The 24,076-nt window shown below is 48.6% G+C and overlaps 1 protein-coding gene across 2 annotated transcripts in view; it reads left to right on the forward strand.

Annotated features, from left to right (window-relative positions):
• The window catches only part of kcnk2a (potassium channel, subfamily K, member 2a), a 239,589-nt gene that overhangs the window by 138,424 nt on the left and 77,089 nt on the right, over positions 1-24,076 (forward strand). For both annotated transcript variants that reach the window (XM_072509102.1, XM_072509113.1), the window contains exons 3-4: positions 10,534-10,651; positions 15,675-15,835. In XM_072509102.1, coding sequence (XP_072365203.1) covers positions 10,534-10,651; positions 15,675-15,835 — 279 coding nt within the window. The remainder of the gene's footprint in view (positions 1-10,533; positions 10,652-15,674; positions 15,836-24,076) is intronic.

Here is a 24,076-nt window from a genome sequence, read left to right on the forward strand (position 1 = left end):
GCAGCCGCTGACACTCCCGCGCATGCGTTGCCCGGCGAAGACCTTTCGACGTTGGCTGGCGTGGCGCCAAAGGCCTTTCCCGCCAGCCGGCGGAGCAGAATCCACTCCGGCGTGGGCCTAGCCCCTCAAGGTGAGGACTTGGCCCACCTTTGGGGCGGCCCAACGCTGGAGTGGTTCCCGCCACTCCATTATGCCGGAACCCCCCGCCCCGCTGGGTAGGGGAGAATCGCGCTCATGATGTAGCACCGTTCAAACCCACAACCACCACCATCTAAAAGGACAGGAGCAGCAGAGGTTCCCCTCCAAGTCACTTACCATCCTGACTTGGAAATATATTGCTGTTTATTCACTGTCGCTGGGTCAAAATCCTGGAACTCCCTCCCTAAAAGCACTGTGGGTGTACCTACACTTCAGGTACTGCAGTGGTTCAAGAAAGCAACTCACCACCACTTTCTGAAGGGCAACTAGATATGGGCAATAAATGCTGGCATAGCCAGCAAAGCCCACATCCTGTAAGTTAATTTTAAAAAACAATCATTTTGAACATGTGGATAATGTAGTCCTGTATAAATTGGTACTCTTGGGGGTGGGGGGGGGTGGGGGGGGGGGGGGGGGGGGGCGGTGCTGCGGTGTTTACGTGAGGTGAGCGCAGGAGCAGCTGTGTTTTCGTGAGCTTCAGCTCTGCTCATCTTATAATCTTATATTTTATCCTAGTGCACATTTCATAATTGTCTTTTGTTGGGATATATATCTTGCGCTATGTTCCTCGAGAGTCCTGATTGGTGTTTTGCGAAGAGGAGCTGAGATGAATTGTAGAAAATCGTCATTTGCTCAGAATGCGGTCAGAATGGGCTGCATGGGGCCCAGCCTTCAGTGGCTGGTGAGCAGGCTATGCCTCAGTGGTGCGGTGTACATCTGGGTGATGGCCGCCACTGAGAATGTTGTTCTGGATGAAGATCTCGGCTCTGTGGTGCAGACCTTCAGAGCTCACTGAAGATTTGCGAGGTGTCCTTGAGAAAATTGTGCAAGTACAGGAGAGAGTTCTTGCAATCAAAAGCGCACTTTCCCTGGTAACGGGGCCAGTTTAGCTCAGTTGACTGGACAGCTGGTTTGTGATGTAGAGCGAGGCCAACAGCACGGGTTCATTTCCTGTACTGGCTGAGGTTATTCATGAAGGCCATCCTTCTCAGCCTTGCCTCTCACCTGAGGTGTGGATATCTTCAGGTTAAATCACCACCAGTCAGCTCTCCCCCTCAAAGGGTAAAGCAGCCTATGGTCAACCAGGACTATGGTGACTTTATTTCCTTGGTAAGGGCCCACCTTAAAGAAGTTGAGATCCTGCTGCATGGCGTGTCGTTATCCTGACAGGGTTGGGTAGTAGAGGACAAAAATAGTGTGTCCTTGGCGAGAAGTAGGAGGTGAGTTCCTGATTCAGTTTGAAGATTGGCTGCCATGCTATAGTAATCTTGATTTGGTGTCTGGGAGCATCAGGTCCGACAGAGTACAGAGTATCCGATCTTCGAGGCCTGGGGTTGGTTGGGCCCCCTGACCACTGGCCCTAAATTCCTATCCTCGATGCTCATTGCGAGGAGTTGGAGGTGGACAAGTGGGTTAAATTGTCGTCCCCCCCCCCCCCCCCCCCCCCCCCAACGTAGTCCGAGGCTGCAGGTTGCTTTGGCGCCAGAACGGCAGCATGGTGGAAGTGAAGGTTCTTCGCTGGAATCCTTGAGAGACCCTGGGAAGTGTTTGTTGATCCTGTCTTGGCATCAGCCTTCTTGAGCAACATAAATGGTGTTATTATCTTGCAATTCTTCTATAAACCTGGACGATACTCCCCTGTGATTAAGTTGTTGATTATTTGTTGTTGTCTTTTCTCCTGCAAAGGCATGCGAGGTGTGAGCACGAGGGCGAGGCCTGTTATCCTGTTACGGCAAAAATCATATTGAGTCGGTTATGTGAAATGTGGGACGCAATTTAACAAAAAAAACCAGACTGAGTTTGAGGATAGCCGTCTGTTATTGCTAACCGTATTGGGTTTTTATTTTCGTGTTTTATTATTTTGAATTTAAGAATCCGCGCCTACCTCCGTTGATGGCCGAGGCAGATTATGGCCACAATGATAATAGAATTCTCCGACCATTCATCAGTGGCAGGCCTCTCTGGTCCCGTCGGAAGTGCACCCCCGCCTGCGCGTTTCCCAGGGGCGTGGAGTGGCTTCAAAGGGAATTCCCATTGACAGCAGAGAATCCCGCTGTCTGCGAACAGCCCACCACTGGGAAACACGCAGCTGGGAGGCTGGAAAATCCTGCCTTATGTATCTTGGGGTAGATTGGGTTGATTCTAACTTTTTCTTGAGGTCAGTGTTCTTAGAAAATGAGTAGTGGTGCACGATTGGGCGCGATTAATCCATGATTGATTTGTGGATTATTTCTAGGCCAACTTGGGCTTTTTGCCCTTAAGGTTTAATTTTCTTCTTCTCTTTATCTGGGTGAGCAGTGTGCTGTTCAGTGGGGGGAGGTGCACTGCCCTGGGTATGGTAAGGATGTGCAGAACCGGCTGGGGTATAAGGTTTTGGGATGGGTGTCCTGGGAGAGCTGAATTCTGTGTGGCAGAGGGTGCAGGGTAAGGCCAGGTCTGGTTCTGTGGTTGGTATCCTGTTGCCCTCTGGAGCTTGGGATGTTCGTTCTCAAAGGCACTTATTAGGGACATCCTGAGAGGACTCTTCTGTGCGTAGGGGCCTGGGATTGAGCCAAGTTCTGTATTTTAGTTGACATCCTGGTGTCCCCATTGTGGTTGGGAGCTTCTTATTTGATTGAGTGTTTTTATTTCTCTTTTTCATCTACGACGGTGAATGTGCACCGGGGGGAATATGGACCCACAGTTAGGTCCTGACCCATAGTTATCCTGTGATCCACTCATGGTAGTTCTCCATCCCTACCGGGCAGCACGGTGGCACAGTAGTTAGCACAGTTCCTTCACAGCTCCAGGATCCCAGGTTCGATTCCCGGCTCGGGTCACTGTCTGTGCGTATTCTGCACGTTCTTTTGTCTGCGTGGGTTTCCTCCAGGTGCTCTGGCTTCGTCCCACAGTCCAAAGATGTGCAGGTTGTCATGATATTCAAACACACACATCATGATGGACACACTAACAGGCAAATCAGAGTACACAACACCACAACCAATCACAGACAAGAACACCAACCACATAAAAAGCACGAGCACGACACCTGGAGGTCAGTAGGTCTGGGGAGAAGGAAGCATGAAAGAGCTGTTGAAACACCACAAGCAGGGAGCCCCCCACGTGCAGAGTGCAAAGACCAAGTTGTAAATAGTGAGTTTAAATAAACAAGCGTTGTACCATATGCAACTGTGTTGGCTCTTCTGTGTGTTAGAACACCCAACACCACATGGTACAGGAGTGGATCGATACCTGCCTACCAACCTGCCATTCTGGACATGGACCACACCGGCAAACCGCAGCCGATGCAAGTCACGGGGAACCTAGGCACCAACTGGAAGCTCTACAGGCAGCGATTTGACCTGTACATCCGTGCCACCGAAAAACAGAATGTCTCGGATGATTCGAAGATTGCAATGCTCCTCTTCTACGCAGGCCCCCACCCAAATGATGTCTTTAATTCACTGGTGTTCGAGGAAGGCGAAAACCAGGCCAAATATGACACGGTCATCCTCAAAATGGACCAGCACTTTCAAACTGAAGTAAACGAAACTTTCGAAAGATACATCTTTCAGCAACGCCTGCAAGGTAAGGAGGAGCTTTTTCAACCCTTTTTGACGCACCTCCGGATTCTGGCGCAGTCCTGCGGTTACGGCACCACCACAGAGTCCATGATCAGGGACCAGATTGTTTTTGGCGTTGCCTCCAGTGGCCTACGCCAGCAGCTTCTTAAAATAAAGAGCCTCACCTTAGCGTCTGCTGTGGAAGCCTGTGTCCTCCATGAGAATGCTGCCTGCCGTTTTGCCCGATTTCAGGCGTCCGAGTTGGCACGGAGGGGGTCCCCAGCCGTCGAATCGGCAAGCCAGGCCGCCCACAACGTTGAACGCATCCAGGCCGTCGATTTCTTCCCGCCCCACGGCCCGGACGACAGCGGCCGCTTCCCGCGCTTTTCGCGGTCTCCCGCGCAGGTGCGCGCCAAGAATAACGGCCACAACGAGGGACGCACTGCGCAGGCGCGCCCACCGCAAGATCGCACTGCGCATGCGCAGTGGCGCAACGAACGCCGTGACGTCATGACGTGCAGCAAGTGTGGAGGTCTACACTTAAAAGGGCAATGTCCTGCAAAATACCAACAGTGCAACAGATGTGCCATGATAGGCCACTACGCAGCCCGCTGTCGTGCGGCTCAACCCATGGATCCGGCGCATCCTCGACAACCTCGCACACGAGTCAGGACCGTCCAGCCCACGCATCAAGACTTCCAGTTAAGTGATGCAGATGACCAGGATGACTTCAGAGTTGCCGTCATTGATGTCAACAAGGTCAATGCCATCAATCCAGACGATGAGTGGTGTGCCACCCTGACGGTCAACCGATCGCGCGTCGCCTTCCGTCTGGACACCGGCGCATCCGCCAACCTGATTGCTTACTCTGCAGTCCAGGCCATGAAGGTCAAACCACTCATCACACCATCCCGGCTTAAGATGGTTGACTATAACGGGAACGTTATCCCGTCCGTAGGATCTTGCCAGCTACAGGTGACTCACAAGAGGTACACGGCCACACTCCCCTTCGAAGTTGTGGGCTCATCAAAGGACTCGTTACTGGGCGCACAAGCGTGTAAGGTCCTTCACCTGGTACAGCGCATCATGTCTCTCTCTCCAGATGAGATATCCGACTTCCCGGATGCTGAGTTCCACGCGAATCTCCATTCCCTCCTCGCTCACAACCAGGAGGTTTTTGAAGGCATGGGGACATTGCCACACACGTACAAGATTCGACTCAGACCGGACGCCATCCCTGTCGTTCACGCACCTCGCAGGGTTCCTGCGCCTCTCAAAGACCGCCTCAAGGCACAACTGCAGATTCTTCAGGACCAAGGGGTCCTATCCAAGGTCACGGAGCCCACGCCATGGGTCAGCTCCATGGTCTGTGTAAAGAAGCCCTCTGGCGAGCTCCGTATATGTATAGATCCAAAAGATCTGAACAACAACATCATGCGGGAACACTATCCCATCCCGAAACGAGAAGACCTCACCAGCGAGATGGCGCGAGCCAACATATTCACTAAATTGGATGCGTCCAAAGGATTCTGGCAGATCCAACTGGACCCGGCCAGCCGAAGACTATGCACATTCAACACCCCTTTTGGCAGATTCTGCTACAACCGGATGCCATTCGGCATCATTTCGGCATCTGAAGTATTCCACCGCATTATGGAGCAGATGATGGAAGGCATCGAAGGGGTACGTGTATATGTGGACGATATCATCATTTGGTCCACCACTCCGCAGGAACACATGCATCGTCTTCGACGTGTCTTCACCCGCATACGGCAAAATGGCCTGCGTCTCAACCGTGCGAAGTGTGCTTTCGGCCAGACGGAGCTGAAATTCCTCGGGGACCACATCTCAAGGTCCGGGGTCCGTCCCGATGCAGACAAGGTTAGCGCCATCACAGCCATGCCACGACCGGCTGACAAGAAGGCTGTCTTAAGATTCCTGGGCATGGTCAACTTCCTTGGGAAGTTCATTCCCAACCTGGCTTCTCATACAACAAACATGCGCCATCTCGTAAAAAAATCGACGGAATTCAACTGGCACCAGTCGCATCAGCAGGAATGGGAGGAGCTCAAGCACAAACTGGTCACGGCACCAGTGCTGGCCTTCTTTGACGCGACTCGCCCTACAAAGATCTCAACAGACGCCAGCCAATCTGGTATTGGAGCGGTACTCCTGCAAAAAGACAGCACGTCATCATGGGCCCCGGTTGCGTATGCCTCACGAGCCATGACCCCTACCGAACAGCGCTACGCGCAAATCGAAAAAGAATGCCTGGGCTTGTTAACTGGACTGGACAAGTTCCACGACTATGTGTATGGCCTGCCACGATTCACGGTCGAAACTGACCACCGCCCCCTGGTCAACATCATTAACAAAGACCTGAACGACATGACTCCTCGCCTCCAGCGCATCTTACTCAAACTCAGGAGGTACGATTTTGAACTGATCTACACTCCGGGGAAGGAACTCATAGTGGCGGACACTCTTTCCCGAGCAGTGAGCACACCACCAGATGCGGAGGGGTTCGTGCGTCAAATTGAGGCACACGTGACTCTGACAGCAGCAAATATGCCAGCTGATGATCCTTGTCTGGCCCACATACGCGCAGAGACGGCGACTGACCCTCTGCTGCAGCGAGTGATGCGCCACATGACGGAAGGGTGGCTAAAAGGGCAGTGCCCCCAGTTTTACAATGTGCGAGATGATCTCACCAATATAGACGGGGTCCTTATGAAATCGCATAGGATCGTCATTCCACACAGTGTGCGCCAGATGATTCTTCGTCAACTACACGAAGGCCACTTGGGTGTCGAAAAATGCAGACGAAGGGCCCGGGCGGCGGTATATTGGCCGGGTATTAATGAAGACATAGCCAACATGGTGCTCAACTGCACAACCTGTCAGAGGTTTCAGCCGGCGCAACCTCCGGAAACACTTCTACCACACGAGATGGTGACGTCCCCCTGGGCGAAGGTGGGTGTTGACCTATTTCACGCGCTCGGCAGAGATTACATTGTTATTATAGACTACTTCTCAAACTACCCGGAAGTCATGCCTCTCCATGATCTGACGTCGTCCGCAGTCATTGGGGCCTGCAAGGAAACGTTTGCTCGCCATGGCATTCCAAGGACTGTCATGTCAGACAATGGACCTTGTTTTGCCAGCCGTGAATGGTCGTCCTTTGCCGCAGCATATGGTTTCACTCATGTGACATCCAGCCCTCTGCATCCACAATCGAACGGGAAGGCTGAAAAGGGTGTCCACATCGCAAAGCGGCTCCTGTGCAAGGCGGCTGATGCCGGATCGGACTTTAACCTTGCCTTGCTGGCCTATCGATCGGCCCCGTTATCCACGGGCCTCTCGCCAGCGCAGCTACTAATGGGTCGCTCCCTCAGGACGACGGTACCTTCCGTCCTGGCACCGACAACAGACCATGAGGCGGTTCTTCGGGACATGCAACTGCAGCGTGATCGCCAGAAAGGTCGGTACGACACACGAGCGACGGACCTGCCCCCCCTGTCCTCCGGAGACAAAGTACGCGTCCATCAACCGTATGGTGGCTGGTCAGCACCGGCCGAAGTCCTCCGACAAGTGGCTCCCCGCTCGTTCCTGGTTCGCATGCCGGATGGTTCCGTGCGTCGCCGCAATCGGCGCGCCCTTCGCCGACTTCCACGTTCACAGCCACACAACACGCCAGATCCTCAACAGGCTTCCGAGGATGACTTTGTGGAGCTGCCGCACATCACGCCCTTTCCATCGCCACCCATGGCCATGCCTGCACAGCAGCCGGTGGTTCTTGATCCACCCTTAAGGCGGTCAACCCGAATTCGTCGCAAACCCATTAGAATGGACTTATAATACAGTTCATATGTTTAATAAGTTGGACAATTTTACATGATAACCTGTTGTTGTTTATCGTTCCAGATGTCGTCTGACTGGACAACTGTTCAAAATTTTTTTTCTTCTTCTCTCGTTCGCATTTCTGTTATGTTATGGTACAACTGGATTCATGTGACGCACTCGACATCGCCCCATGTACATAGTTCCGTCATAGACACATGCTGCACACGACACACACACACTCTTAGATGCACTCACGTCACGATCATATTTATTACCACGTAGGCACATATCTTTGTAAAAAGGGGGGATGTCATGATATTCAAACACACACATCATGATGGACACACTAACAGGCAAATCAGAGTACACAACACCACAACCAATCACAGACAAGAACACCAACCACATAAAAAGCACGAGCACGACACCTGGAGGTCAGTAGGTCTGGGGAGAAGGAAGCATGAAAGAGCTGTTGCAACACCACAAGCAGGGAGCCCCCCACGTGCAGAGTGCAAAGACCAAGTTGTAAATAGTGAGTTTAAATAAACAAGCGTTGTACCATATGCAACTGTGTTGGCTCTTCTGTGTGTTAGAACACCCAACACCACACAGGTTAGGTGGATTGGCCATGATAAATTGCTCTTAGTGTCCAAAAAGTTTAGGTGGGGTTACTGGGTTACGGAGATAGGATGGCGGCGTGGGCTTAAGTGGGGTGCTCTTTCCAAGGGCCTCCTTCTGCACTGTAGATTCTATGATCCTATGATTCTTTTGTTGAGAGGCATTGATGACACTGAGCATAATCCGAATATGTAACTGCTGGTCCTCTCTGTATAATTGTATGGAATGATGTTGATTTTGTACTGGGCCTGAGACTGGGGTTATGTATGTAACATCCCTTTAGAACTGGGATGCTCACAAATTTTCTTTGTTTTTTTTCTTTTTATGGGTGGGGATAATTAATCCATAATTGAATTATTCAGGTGTACACATGGGTCCAGTATCCAAGGAAAGGGTGTGACAATAGTGCCTCTGGCACTGCTGGAATTGAGGAAGTAATATAGTTTTATAATAATAATAATCTTTATTAGCACAAGTAGGCTTACATTAACAATGCAATGAAGTTACTGTGAACAGCCCCTACTCGCCACATCCCGGCGCCTGTTCGGGTACATAGAGGGAGAATGCAGAATGTCCAAATTACCTAATAGCACGTCTTTCGGGACTTGTGGGAGGAAACCGGAGCACCCGGAGGAAACCCACGCAGACCTGGGGAGAACGTGCAGACTCTGCACAGTGACTCAAGCCGGGAATCGATCATGGAACCCTGGTGCTGTGAAACCAAAGAGCTAACCACTATGCGACCGTGCTGCCCAATATTGGTGCACGCCTGAACATGGCGTGAAGAACCTATCCTGAATTCTCACGGTAATTACGAACACTCATCACGTGAGAAGGTGTGTGCTCCTCATGTTTTTATGGCCTTATCCTGTTTTTCCCTTTATCTCTGGTGGAGCTTTTAGAGGTATCAAATTATGTCTATTGATTGTATTGACACAGTTGTACTGCTGTTCTCCTGTTCCCCTCTGTATACATGCATGTTGAGCCTTTACTTATTCCTGTGGTGCTGGGCCATTCCTGTGGTGTTGTTGCATCGTTTCTTAAAATGTAAAACCTCAATAAATATATATATTTTTTAAATTGGTGCTTTTTGTTATTGAAGATTGGAAAGCAAGGCAAAATGGACACAGAACTGCCCAATAAATAGCTATCTTGATGACATTTGTGAGAATTTAGGCCTCTGATCACTTCTGGTAAGAGGGATAGAAATGTATTATTTGTTAAAGGTACGGAGAGCATTGTTATCATTTCACATGGCCCCTGGAATAGAAAGTGAATTATCGCAATATCTTTTTTCTGTGGCTCTGTATGCATGATGGTGACATACAACAACGTAGAAGAATGACCTTGTTATTTTGTCTTAGGATGCACTTATTTTATATGTTTGCTACTAGTATGAAGTGGCTTTTAACTGACACTACACTTGTGTCATGTAACTGCATTATTAAGGGTTGACCTGACTCTCCAGCTAAGTGAGGTTTGACTCCAATGTCAGGTATGACTTTCTGCATTTAGATTGCTTTTTCAATAAACCTCAATATAACTACAGTTCTAGTGTGAATGCACCCTTAGAAAGTAACGAGGCCAAGTTAAAAACTCAGTTTTCTTGGTCACTAGCCCGAGCGGTTTGGGCTTGCTGTGTGTAGCCATTGGAGCTGGCAGTTTTGCACATATTAAAGCCGTTTAAGAGTGCCTGTGGCCACAGCATTATGACTTTCCACATCACAGACAGCTAGCTATTATTTAGACTGCAAATAAAATTGCTAAAATAATCTGTGGTAAATGATTGTGGGTACTTTTGTGACATGAATCTATATCAAGTAAAAATTGAAACTAAATGTACCCAAACATTTCCCCTACGGGCCTGTAACAGCCACCCTAGAGGTTGAAGGCTTTAATCCAATCTGTCAAAATAGATCTGAGGTAACACTCAATGCCTAAAATTGTTGGCAACTGTGTGAGGGGGAGATAAAAGCCATTATAAAGAGACCATGGGCACATTCCCCGTGCCCCCGCGGTGTGTTTTGCAGAAGTGACCTGCCATTGGCCAGTGGCGGAATCTTCTGGTCCCTCCATTGCCAACAAGGTTTCCCATTGTCTGCACCCCCCACCATCGGGAAACGTAATCAGGGGTTCGCTGCTGTCAGGAACGTCTGGAAAATTCCAGCCCATTTATAAAACAAATCAATAAAAATGTTCTTCAAACCAAAATGGCGGTGTTAATACTTAGTGCCCAATTATGCCAATTAACTAATATATTATTGTGCATGTCTTGCTATTGTATGATTAATGATTTTGGAAGCTTACTGATGTATACTTTTCAAACTGACAGCATCTGATGGAAGCTGTAAATGCAGGTGTTAATCCTGCAGGGAATTCTACCAACCAAACTAGCCACTGGGACTTGGGAAGTTCCTTCTTTTTTGCTGGCACCATTATAACTACCATAGGTAAGGAGTTTATAATAAATCTTGCATCTGTCATTCATGATCTATGTTCACCTTATTCACTTTAAGGGTGTGCATCACAAGACTATGATTAGTACACGGTGGCTTTAGCAAAATCCGCAATGTGTTCAAATTGCAATGTGCCCTATTTGGCAAAATGGCCCAGTTGTCCTTTCAGTTCAAAAGCAGAATTAACAATGCAATATAAGATATGTGGTTCGCTTTTTTTTATTTATGACAGAATGTGCAATTACACAGTATAACAATATGTTGGATATATCTTGGATTTTTAGTTACATTTTACATAGCCTATGTTATGGGCCAGGGCTCAGAAACTCATCTGAATAAACTTTTATGTTGAATTTGGCAAGGATGAGCACAAGAGCCTTCACTTCAGGTCTGATTCATCAGACTTCCGAGGCGCTTTAATCAAAACAAAGTTTATTATAAAAATGTAGTTAACATATATAAAACACTTATCAAGAATTTGTTCTCAATTACAAACATGAAAAACCACACCACAGATAACTCTTAATGAATCCCCCAATTCAATACAAAATCCAATGAACCCAAAACCCTTTTCAAGGGGTTGAATGGGACTGGTCCTTTCCCTGAGATTCTGATCCAGTTTCCAACCAGCTTTAAGGTTACCATGGCAGTTTGTGACACCCAATGTGCTTTCAATTCACTGGAACATCTTTTAAAATAAAACAGAGAAAACAGGGAAACTTCCAGCAGTCCAAACGAACAAACCGAAAATGAAACCAAAACACTAAACCCCCTCTCACCTGACAGCCACAGCCCATCTCCACCCACAGTGACATCACTGAAGTGCAACAAGCCATGTGGTAAAACAAAACTTTCTTAAATGGACATGCAAATGGCACCTATAGTAGATTAGTTTCCTGTTACAATTCTTCTCTGATCCATTCAGGAAATGAAAAAAATATATAGTTTAAGAAGTTTTTCATAGTACTGTTTTTGTATCATAAATCATCTTCTAACCTATCATATATTAGAGGGCTAGGGGCTTTTCATAGTAGCTTCATTGCAATGAAGCTACTTGTGACAATAAAGATTATTTTTTTAAAATATTAAAAACATAATTTTAACTTTGGGCAACAGAATAAATTGGATCAATTGTCCATAACAAATCTCTTCTTATTTTAAGTTCCATCAAAGTCAATATGTCACTTAATGTCAGTGGACACAGCAGGCAAGGTAAAATTTCAGGAAACGATACACCATCAGAATTGGAAGATATCACAGGTAGACAGCATTGAAAAAAGGATAGAATAAAGGGTAAGAAAATGCAAATACAAGAAATTAAATAGAATGAACCTGTAAGGTTCTTGAGTGGAAAACGGGAGAAGTAATTAATTTGTAGGAGTTCATTTGAACTTTTACTACAATTCCTCATTTTTGCACTGGGTGGGACTGTACCAAAACACTTTTTGCAGCATGGTGGATATCTTGGTAAAGGTGGATATTACTTGGACCCTGGCTTTGCTATACATCCAACCGACTAAAGTAAAGTAACTTATAAACACCACACTTCCCTAATTTAGCTGATCAACATAGCCGAGTCATGCCCTGCAACTATGCAGCCCAAATGATCACCCGCCCAGTGTCCACAGCTTGGTGACCCTGATCACTCTGAAAACTCTACCACAGCGGCACAGTAGCACAGTGGTTAGCAATGTTGCTTCACAGCACCAGGATCCCTGGTTCGATTCCCTGCTTGGGTCACTGTCTGTGCGGAGTCTGCATGACTTCCCCATGTCTGCATGGGTTTCCTCCGGGTGCTACGATTTTCCTCCCACAAGTCCCGAAAGATGTGCTTCTTAGGTGAATTGGACATTCTGAATTCTCCCTTAGGGTACCTGAGTGTGAGTGCGCCAGAGTGTGGTGACTAGGGGATTTCACAGTAACTTCATTGCGGAGTTAATGTAAGCCTAATAGTAATAAGTAATAATAATAACCTTTTATTGTCACAAGTATGAAGTTGCTGTGAAAAGCCCCTAGTCGCCACATTCCGGCGTCTGTTCGGGTAAGCTGGTATGGACATTGAACCCGCGCTGCTGGCCTTGTTCTGCATCACAAACCAGCTGTCTAGCCCACTGAGCTAAACCATCCCCTGTGATAATAATAAAGATTATTATTATTGTCTTTATGGCTGTCTAAAACCTGTGTCCATTGATTCTCAGGAACATCAGCATACCTTTGCAGCGGCATCTGTCGCACTTCATGCTGACAATCCTGCTGAACCTCTCCCCGATGACTGCTCCAGGTTTTTCCCAGTAGCCCTGTCAGCACCGACATTGTACAATGCCTCTTTATAAATCTCCATGCACTTTACCTGATGATTCTGCATCCTGAAACCTGACCAGATTGTTCAACAGCCAGCTAAACCTTTTGTTTACACCCAGCCAAACTTCCTCTCAATATTGCCCTCCAGCACTCCCAAAAGCCCTGCTTCATGTTTTGGTTCTGGGGCCAACGCTCCCCCTAAATCTCTGCCTGTCAGCTACAGTTCACTTCCCTGATGGATTGTTGATCTTCAGCCCTATGACCCTGGTCTGATGGTCTGCCTCAGCCCCTAAATGGCCCATGAAGTAACTGTTTAGCTAGAGATGCCTCCCACCTCACAGTCTCATGTTTTGTTGCTGCAAAATCTCAGTCACCAGTGTTTATTTGGGAGAAAGCCTTCAACTCAGTATCCCTCCTTCCTTTTTCCCATCCCTTCTTCTTGCCACATCTTGCTCATACTTCCACCCTTCACACCCCCTTTTACCTCACCGCCTTTGCCTTTCTCCCTCCTTTGACCCAATTATTCGTTCTAGCCTCCAATCTTTCATGGTTGGAGAAAAATCAATTTGGTCGTGAACAAAGAGAGGGGGATCCACCAATCTAGGTAACAATGTGCATGAGAGCGAGGATGTGTGACATGGTGAATGCTCTGGGGACAGAGGTTAAAATCCCACCATGGCAGCTGGGGGAATTTAAATTCAATTAATAAATCTGGAATTGAAAGCTAGTTTCAGTTATGGTGACTCTGAAACTATAATTGATTGTTGTACAAACCCATCTTGTTCACTAGTGTCCTTGAGGGAAGGAAATCTGTTCTCACCTGATCTGGCCTATATGTGACTCCAGAACCATAGAAATGTGGTTGACTCTTAAATGCCCTCTGACATGGCCTAGCTCAGTTCTAGGGAAATTAGGGATGGATAATAAATGCTGGTCTTGTCAGGACATCCCATGAAAGGATAAAAAAAGAAAAAGATAAATGCATCATGCAGTGTGTGCAGTCATGCAGACTGATTTGATTCCAGATGTAATTCTAATTTATGCAAAACGAAATGTTTTTAGCTGGGGCAGCAATAGCAACAATATAATTGGTTCATGCTAGCTACACTACAAAGGTAAAATAATTTAGGGAACTGTGTTCTGGTTTAATAGCGCCTGCTGGAAAGTGTTTTTACCTGAGGCTCAGTGAAAATAGTACTGGGCTTGGCTGAGATGCCATCCTGTTGCCTCTCTATTTAGGCTCATGTGAAGTATGGTCACATAGGAGAGCCATCAAGAGGGGAGGAGAAGTGAAAAAAGCAACAAAAAATGAGCAAATGAAAGAAGTTTAATAAGAAAAATTCGGCATTGAGAATTCAACATAGTTGATTGATGAATAACGTATAATAACACTCCCGTTTCAACCTGTGAATGTGGGATTGGGTAATATACTAGCATGTATTGAGAATTTGTTAATGACCAGAAAGCAAAGAGTAGGAATAAATGGGCCATTCTCAGATTGGAAGGCTGTGACTAGTGGGGTACAAGGATCAGTGCTTGGGGCCAAGCTGTTCATAATCTATTAATGATTATGGATGTGGAGACCAAATGTAGTATTTCCATGTTTGCTGAAGACACAAAACTAGGTGGGAATGTGAGTTATGGGCAGCAATGCAAAGAGGCTTCAGGGTTTTAAGACATGCTAAATGAATGGGCAAGACCATGGCAGGTTGAATATAATGTGGCAAAATGTGAAGTTGCCCACTTTGGTCAGAAAAATGGAAATGAAGAGTATTTCTTAGAGTGAGCGATTGGGAAGCGTTGATGTCCAAAGGGTCCTGGGTATCCTTGTTCGTGAGTCACTGAAAGCGAACATGCAGGTGCAGCCGCAAACACTTAGGAAGGTAAATGGTAATGTTGCTCTTTATTGCAAGAGAATTTTAGTATAGGAGTAAAGAGATTTTGCTGCAATTGTGTGAGACCGCACCTGGAGTATTGTGTCCAGTTTTTGTCTCGTTACCTAAAGATGGATTTACTTGCCATTGAGAGAGTGCAGCGAAGATTAACCAGACAAATACCTGGGATGGTGGGATTGTCTATTGAGGAGAGATTGACGAAATTGGGCCTGTATTCTCTAGAGTTCAGAAGAATGAAAAGTGATCTCATTGAAAGATATACAATTCTTCCTGGGCTCAATGCAGGAAAGTTGTTTCCCCTAGCTGGGCGAGTCAAGAACTGGGCAATACAGTCTCAGAATAAGAGGTAAGCTGTTTTGGACTGAGATGAGGAGGGTGGTCAGTCTTTGGAATTATCTACCCAGAGGTCTGTGGAAGTTCAGTCATTAAATATGTTCAAGCCAGAAATTGATCGATTTATAGATATTTAAGACATATATAAATAAAGGGTTATGGGGATAGTGCGGGGAAGTGGTGTTGAGGTAGAAAGTCAGGCACAGTTGAATGATGAACAAGGTTTGGGGGACTGAATGGCTTACTGCTCTTATTTCCTGTATTCCAATGGTTGCTCCAGTAACAGTTACATTTCAAGGAAACAAAAGATTAATTTGTTGTAATATAAAATGTATTTCTTCTATGTAAATATTTTGCATGTTTTCTTGTTTGTCTTCTGAGATACAAATTGCTGCACCTCAATGCTTAAATCCACTGTAAGACTTGTTGCAACTGTAAGAATTTTTGATAACTTAAATCTAATTCTGTTTGATCTTATTTTCTCCTAGGTTTTGGAAAGATTTCTCCAACAACCGTAGGTGGAAAAGTATTCTGCATTATTTATGCCTTGTTAGGAATTCCACTCTTTGGGTTTTTACTTGCTGGTGTCGGTGACCAGTTAGGAACCATATTTGGAAAAGGAATCTCTAAAGTGGAAGATGTATTCCTTGTAAGTTCCATAAATATATTTCATAATAAATGAATGCAAAATTGAGAGCTAAAATGTTAGAATCTTTCTTTAAAATGTTAGAATCCTATATTTAACTGTTAAATTGTCCAGGTGATATTTAAAACCCATGTAGATTGAATATTATCTGTAATTTTGCAGAATAATATTTTATTAAAATAATGGCAATCAGAATTTCATGGACTTTTTAACAAAACTATTAAAATAGATAGGCATTTTAAGATTGCAATATCCTTAACACTGGAATGTGATAGAACTATTTACAATTAAAAATATCTTCAGAAGTTTACACAAGTTTGCAAATTTGAACAATTGTATATTTTGCTTCCATACTGTATACAAGAGTATGTACGACCTCAAATGAATTAACAAATTAATTAGAAGTGAAATAAAAAGGAGAATAAATTCTACAGAGATTCTACAGTGAGAGGGATGAAGGGGTTTGTTGGAATCACTACAGGAACTTGTAGAAACTTGTTATAATAGTGCTCAGAATGGCAAAGACATCCCTGAAAATAAAGCATATCTGCAGATACAAAAACAAAGTGTATAAAATTATTTCAGTACCTCAACAGGAAGAAGGCAGTCAAAAAAGAAGTGAGAACCATAAAACAAGCTAACAAGGCTGCAACAGAGGATGGGTAATATTCCGAATGAATAATCCTTCTTATGCATACAAAGCATGAGCAACTTGCCCTCCGTGAGTAGATACAACCTAAACATAATTAATGGCTTCAATAGAAATTAGATGGGAGTGCTAGGCAGGCTAAAGGGGCCTGACAATTGCATTTGAAAGATAGATGGCACTTACCTCAGAGTACTCAGAGAGATGAGTTTTGTGCGCCATGGTCAGCTATTGGTTGAAGCATGTTATGCTTCCCTAACTAATCTAGTACATCTTCCCAGTGCTGTCCTGATGTCAAGATCAAGTGTCAGCCAAGTGTTACTGAGAGGCTCCTAATGTCACAAAATCTCTTGACTTTGACAACATGGATTTGAGGATACCACCCACCTGCTTGTGGAACCCGTCTGCCCCCGGCTGCTTTCGAGCTTATGTGAAAGGATTGCCACTTGGAAAGACAGAAACACCACTTATTGGCAGGCTAGCTTCCACTTCTGATATCGATGTCATTGTGCCTGGGTACGCAGATCTCATTGGAATAATGAGGTGATATTACTGCCGAAAGCTTGTAGAGCCACTATCACTGCTGTCATAAGAGCATCTGTTGTGATGGACTGTGCAGCAGAAGTCCCTGAAACTGTTGCTAGCTACAAGACTGAATTTATACTTTTCAAGTGTTTCCTGACAACCCTTCATCTGTAGCCAGAAGACTCCTGTATTCTTTTGCCATGTATTTAAAGTTCCTAGCCAGATCATCCCAAAGGTAATAAGGATTGCTCATGTTCATTCTTTTAAAAGCTAAATGCTAGTACTATGGATATTTGGCATCAACAATTAGGGGGGATATGACATGGTGCTCTCAGCAGGTGGTTCCTGCTTCTGTGATATCACAACCTTGGACTGGTGATCACATTGATTCTATGAAAACCCAGGGTGCTTCCTTCAGGCTGCTTTATCTATCATGTGGAAGGTCCTGTGGTGGTGCTTCTCGGAGTCATGTACTTTCCATGCCTTGCCCGGTGAAGTGCTGATCATGTGCTTTTGGGAAGGCTCTGTTTTGTAGCTTCTGGTCACATAACTAAGGAGTTCAGAAAACGCTACTGTTCTATTCTTGGACGGTACATTGGCTATCAGCAGTTTGAGACTAAATATGATGGAACATGCAAAAGGAAGGAGTGTAATACAAATTCAGAGTGTCTGCCAAGGATCCTACTTTACATCCTCAACCTCATTCCTAAAATCCCCACACTGGGGGGGGGGGGTGATTTTCTGCTCTCGTTTTCATCGGACAAGGATTGGCGACGGGAGCAGAAAATCCTGCGAGAGGCCCAACTAGTGTTTCATGTTGCTGTAAAGGAGACTGTGTGTCCCCCCCCCCCCCCCCCCCCCCGCCAGTGACGTAATGGGAATTCTGGCGTTCAACATCGGGTACCCCAGTTCAATAAATTTGCAGCTATTCCCCCCATTACATTATCCAGTTAATTCGATGTGAGGGTATTGTGGTGTTCTGTGTGGTTCTGATCCGAGAGTGGTTGGCGTAGTGTTCACAAAGACCACAAGTAGCTTTTATATTAAACAAAGCTAAAGATTTATTTACACTACTAAATTGGATTCAACACATACTCCTATATAATACACAGTTGATAATAAACATACAATCTACCCTCATCTACTACTAATTACCTCCCTCATCTACTACTAATTACCCTCATCTACTACTAATCTCTACACTAATACAATAACTATGATCTGCTCTCATTCACACTATCTTTCCTACAGTCTGTCTTCTGGCCTTCAACACTCTCCCAGAAGGCTTATCATTAATGCTTTGTATAGTTCTGCATCTAGCTCCCTCTAGTGATTGATTTGGACATAACATTAACCCTTACAGTTCTGTACATTTATCATAATGTCACAGGCATGTCGGCGCGAATTATGACTGGTGCCCCACTGTATGCACCTGGTGGGCAGACTTGCCAGAGGAACTCAGATAAGTGCCTCACTCAGCGTGGGTGGGGGGAGGGGGGGGGCGGGGAAGGATCATGCCCGGGCAGTACCACGGTAATGCCTCCTGGTACTGTCCCAGACACTGTCAGGGTGTTTTGCATGGGGTTCTATTTTTACTTTGGGGAGGCCTTTAAAAATTGTGTCCCAATCTTTTAAAAAAACAAGTTGCTGATGTGGTGGGTTATGGCATGGCATCCGACCCTTGGACTTTTTTTCAATGTTCCTAACAATGTGCCAGAGAAAACTGCCGTTTGCTCTTCCCACCCGCTGTGACACTGTGCATTTAAAAGGAAACATTCCACCTCCATCTGTGAGGCACACTCCTTATATGGGGCAATATTCACAATTGTGGCAGGCTGTCTCCAGTTGCATTCCTCTGCAATCTGTCATTTGCTGTTTTTCCCTGCAAAACAATAGGATGGATAAGGTGAATATGCCTGTTTGGACTCTGCTATCCCATTTATGAAGGTATATTTTGTGCGAGTGTCGAGGACAAAAATATATAGCTTGCAGATGGTGGTAATAAATTATGCCATTGAGTTCTGGTTTCCTTGTGCATATAGAAATAAGAGTAGTAATTGCAAGTGCACATGAAGTGAATTTCTTTGATGCTGATGGCTATGTACAAAGAAGGGGAAGAGATGCATGGGCAACAGAAATAAGAGTTTGCTTACACAAGAAGGAGATTAAGATTGAGCACTGTAGCATTACTGGTGCAGGCATTATGGAAGTCCTACGATGTTCCAGTCCCATCGTGCCAGGACGAGCCACGGGAGATTTGAGCCGGGATTCTGCGATCACGCGCCGGGTCGGAGAATTGTCGGGGCGGTGGGGGGGGGGGGGGGGGGTGCGGGATATCCCGCCACGCTGCTCCGACATCGGGCCGCCGATTCTCAGGCGACCGGAGAATTGGCACCCATCGCACTGGCGCGGTCGCCGCGGCGCCGGTCGGGGGCCATTGAAAGCAGCCCTCCCAGTGATACTCCGCTCTCGACGGGCCGAGTGCCCGCCGTGTCCCGCCGGCGTCATTTGCGTATGGTCCTACCCGCCGGGATCTCAGCGTTCTGGCTGCTGGGGCCGTCCTGGTGGGGGAGCCGGGGGGGGGGGGGGGGGGGTGGGGGGGGGTAGCCGACATCCAGGGGGGGCCTCCATGGTGGCCAGGCACACGATCGGGGGCAACCGATTGGTGGACGAGCTCATTCGGGGGCCTATGTTCCTCCGCTCCGGGACCCTGTAGGGCTCTGTCATATTGCCTGGGGTCTGGGGCGGACAAGGCCGTGGCGCACATGCGCGAACCCGCACCGGCCGTGGCGGGCCGGCATTCAACGCCGGAGCAGCGCACAGCACTCCGGTGCTGTTCTAGCCCCCTAGGAAAGGGTGAATGCCTGGGCCTGGAGGCCCGTTGACGCCGCGTCGCTTGCGCCGGTTTTGACGACGGCGTCAACACTTGGCCGGGATTTCGGAGAATCCTGGTGGCCGGGATTTCGGAGAATCCTGGTCTTGCCGTCCCAGCCAAAGGTCCATTGACTTTTGACAGGACCGGACGATCCCGGCAGTGGGCGGTGCTGGTAAATCCCACCCTGTAGTCATACAATGGCACCGACAGGGCTGCCAGTCACTTCTGGCACAAAGCACATGGTGCCTCACACTGGGCAGGGTGTTGGCGTGTGTATTTCATGGATAGAGAACCTGGGCGGGATTCTCTTATAATGGGGCTATGTCCCCACGCCGGCGTGAAAACCGGCGCCAACGATTCCGGCGTCAACAGCCCCCGAAAGTGAGGAATTCTCACCTTCCTAGGGGGCTAGGTTGCCGCTAGAGTCATTCCTGCAGCTCCAGCCGGCGCGGAATGGCCCGCGCTTGCGCACAACAGCTGACGTGTTTTCGCGCATGCGCAGAACGACCGGCGTATTTTCGCGCATGTGCGGAATGGCCGGCGTGAACCGGCACATGCGCGGGGGTTCTCTTCTCCGCGCTGGACCCTGGGCAATATGGCGGAGCCCTACAGGGGCCCAGCAGGAGTCAAGTAGGACCTACGGAACCAGCCCGCCCACTGATCGGTAGGCCCCGATTGCAGGCCAGGCCACCGTGGAGGCCCCCCCCCCAGGGTCGGATCCCCCCGCCCCCTCTCCAGGATGGCCCCCGCACACTCACCTCCAAGGTCCCGCTGTGTGGGAGGTGAGTAATCCACGCCAGCGGGACTCGGCCAAACCCGTCGGCCACTCGGCCCATCGGGACACAGAGAATCGCTCGGGGGGCCACTGTCAACGGCCCCCGACCGGCGTTGCGGCGATCCTACCGGCGCCCGAAAAACGCCCCCCCTCCCCCAGGGATTCTCCGACTCGGCACCGGCCCATATTTGTTCAGCTGCATGAGGAACTCTAACTGGCGCGATTTAAAGGATCCAGCTTCCAATTTGCAGGTGAGATTATGTTGATTTACTTCTGCACTTCTGCAATGAATAGAAGTACTGTGGCTTGTTTCTGGAGGTCTTTTTGAATGGAAGGCTGTGACAAGCGGTGTTCCACAGAGATCAGTTCTGGGGCCTTTGTGGTTCATGGTGTATATAAATGATTTGGAAGTGTAGCGCACAAAGACTCCGTGAGACGAATAGAGTGAAGTCGATGAGGCTTTATTAAGCATGTCTGTTCCCCCGCAGCTCGATAGTAAACTGGCCTGCGGGGAAGACTCCGGCTTCTTATACTCCGCCTTCAGGGCGGAGCTTGAGGTCAACGGCCAACCAGGACCCGGGATCTGTCAGCCAATGACATTAGGGCTTCCAGTCCCACATTACCCCCAATACATACTACCACATTCACCCCTTGTCAAAATGAACCCGGCGGGGGTGATGCTTCGTATGGTGGTAAGGGTTTACAGGGCTGGTCCTGGGAGGACAAAACATTCACATGGCAATACAGTGTTGGACAATTTCGTCCTGTTGCAACTATTTACAGAGGGTATAGGAAGAAAAGCAAAATGTTCTTGTGAACAGTCCATATTTGTTTTACATCGACGCCACGAGTCGGTCGGGCGGTCTGGTCGTGCGTGCCGATCGCCTCGGCCCCGGCGGTGGTGGTGGTGCTTGTACCAGTGTTGTCGCCTCCAGGAGCCGTACGGTTTCAGCTCAGGCTTGATTCTTGGTCGGTGCTGAGGGGAGGGGAACCGATCCTCCTGGAAGGGGGCGGTCGCGGGTGCGGCGGTGGCAGGAAGGGGAGGGGTTGGGTTGATGGTGTCGGGGGGGGGTGCGTGTTGCCGGCGGGCGCCAGATCCCGCAGGGAGACCGTGTCCTGTCGGCCGTCGGGGTACTCCACGTAGGCGTACTGGGGGTTCGCGTGGAGGAGGTGAACCCTTTCGACCAACGGGTCCGCCTTATGTGCCCGCACATGCTTTCGGAGCAGGATGGGTCCTGGGGCCGCAGCCAGGTCGGCAGCGACGTTCCAGAGGAGGACCTCCTAGGGAAGACAAGGAGACGCTCATGAGGCGTTTGATTAGTGCTCGTACATAATAACGACCGGATGGAATGGAGAGCGTCCGGGAGGACCTCCTGCCACCGTGAAACTGGGAGGCCCCTGGACCGTAGGGCCAGTAGGACGGCCTTCCAGACTGTGCCGTTCTCCCTTTCTACTTGCCCGTTCCCCCGGGGGTTGTAGCTGGTCGTCCTGCTTGAGGCTATGCCCTTGCTGAGCAGGAACTGGCGCAGCTCGTCACTCATGAAAGAGGACCCCCTGTCGCTGTGGACGTATGCAGGGTAACCGAACAGTGTGAAGATGCTGTTCAGGGCTTTAATGACTGTGGCCGCGGTCATGTCAGAACAGGGAATGGCAAAAGGGAAGCGGGAGTATTCGTCCACTACATGAAGAAAATATGCGCTGCGGTCGGTGGAGGGGAGGGGCCCTTTGAAATCGAGACTGAGGCGTTCAAAGGGGCGGGAAGCCTTAATCAGGTGCGCTCCATCTGGCCTGAAAAAATGCGGCTTGCATTCCGCGCAGATGTGGCAGTCCCTTGTGACTGTACGGACCTCCTCTAAAGAGTATGGGAGATTGCGGGACTTGATGAAGTGGTAAAACCGAGTGACCCCCGGGTGGCAGAGGTCCTCGTGGAGGGTTTGGAGGCGGTTAATTTGTGTGTTGGCACATGTGCCGCGGGATAGGGCATCGGACGGCTCGTTCAGCTTTCCGGGACAATACAAAATCTCATAGTTGAAGGTGGAGAGCTCGATCCTCCACCTTAAGATTTTGTCGTTTTTGATTTTGCCCCGCTGTGCACTATCGAACATGAAGGCTACCGACCGTTGGTCCGTGAGGAGAGTGAATCTCCTGCCGGCCAGGTAATGCCTCCAATGTCGCACAGCTTCCACTATGGCTTGGGCTTCCTTTTCTACTGAAGAGTGGCGGATTTCTGAGGCGTGGATGGTCCGGGAGAAAAAGGCCACGGGTCTGCCCGCTTGGTTAAGGGTGGCCGCTAGAGCTACGTCGGAGGCGTCGCTCTCGACCTGGAAGGGGAGAGACTCGTCGATGGTGCGCATCGTGGCCTTTGCGATATCCGCTTTGATGCGGCTGAAGGCCTGGCAAGCCTCTGTCGACAGAGGGAAGGTCGTGGTCTGTATTAGGGGGCGGGCCTTGTCTGCGTACTGGGGGACCCACTGGGCGTAGTACGAAAAGAACCCCAAGCAGCGTTTCAGGGCTTTTGGGCAGTGCGGGAGGGGAAATTCCATGAGTGCGCGCATACGTTCGGGGTCGGGGCCTATTATCCCATTGCGCACTACGTAGCCCAGAACGGCTAGCCGGTCGGCGCTAAAAACGCACTTGTCCTCGTTGTACGTGAGGTTCAAGGCTTTGGCGGTCTGGAGGAATTTTTGGAGGTTGGCGTCGTGGTCCTGCTGATCGTGGCCGCAGATGGTTACATTGTCGAGATACGGGAACGTGTCCCGCAACCCATGTTGATCAACCATTCGGTCCATCTCCCGTTGGAAGACCGAGACCCCGTTTGTGACGCCAAAAGGGACCCGTAGGAAATGGTATAATCGCCCGTCTGCCTCGAAGGCTGTGTACTTGCGGTCACTTGGGCAGATGGGGAGCTGATGGTAGGCGGACTTGAGGTCCACGGTGGAGAAGACTTTATATTGGGCAATCCGATTGACCATGTCGGATATGCGGGGGAGGGGGTACGTGTCTAGTTGTGTGTACCTGTTGATGGTCTGGCTATAGTCAATGACCATCCTTTTTTTCTCCCCTGTCTTCACTACTACCACCTGCGCTCTCCAGGGACTATTGCTGGCCTGGATTATGCCCTCCTTTAGTAGCCGCTGGACTTTGGACCGAATGAAGGTCCGGTCCTGGGCGCTGTACCGTCTGCTCCTAGTGGCGACGGGTTTGCAATCCGGGGTGAGGTTCGCGAGGCCGCAGATAGTGAGTGGGGGTATGGGGCTGCCAAATTTGAACGTAAGGCTCTGTAGATTGCATTGGAAATCTAATCCCAGCAAGGTGGGGGCACAGAGTTGGGGAAGGACGTTTAGTTTGTAGTTTTTGAACTCCCTCCCCTGCACCGTTAGGGTAACTATGCAGAATCCCTGGATCTGTACGGAGTGGGATCCT

Source organism: Scyliorhinus torazame, chromosome 1, assembly GCF_047496885.1.
Source record: "Scyliorhinus torazame isolate Kashiwa2021f chromosome 1, sScyTor2.1, whole genome shotgun sequence".
NCBI classification, from domain to species: Eukaryota; Metazoa; Chordata; class Chondrichthyes; order Carcharhiniformes; family Scyliorhinidae; genus Scyliorhinus; species Scyliorhinus torazame.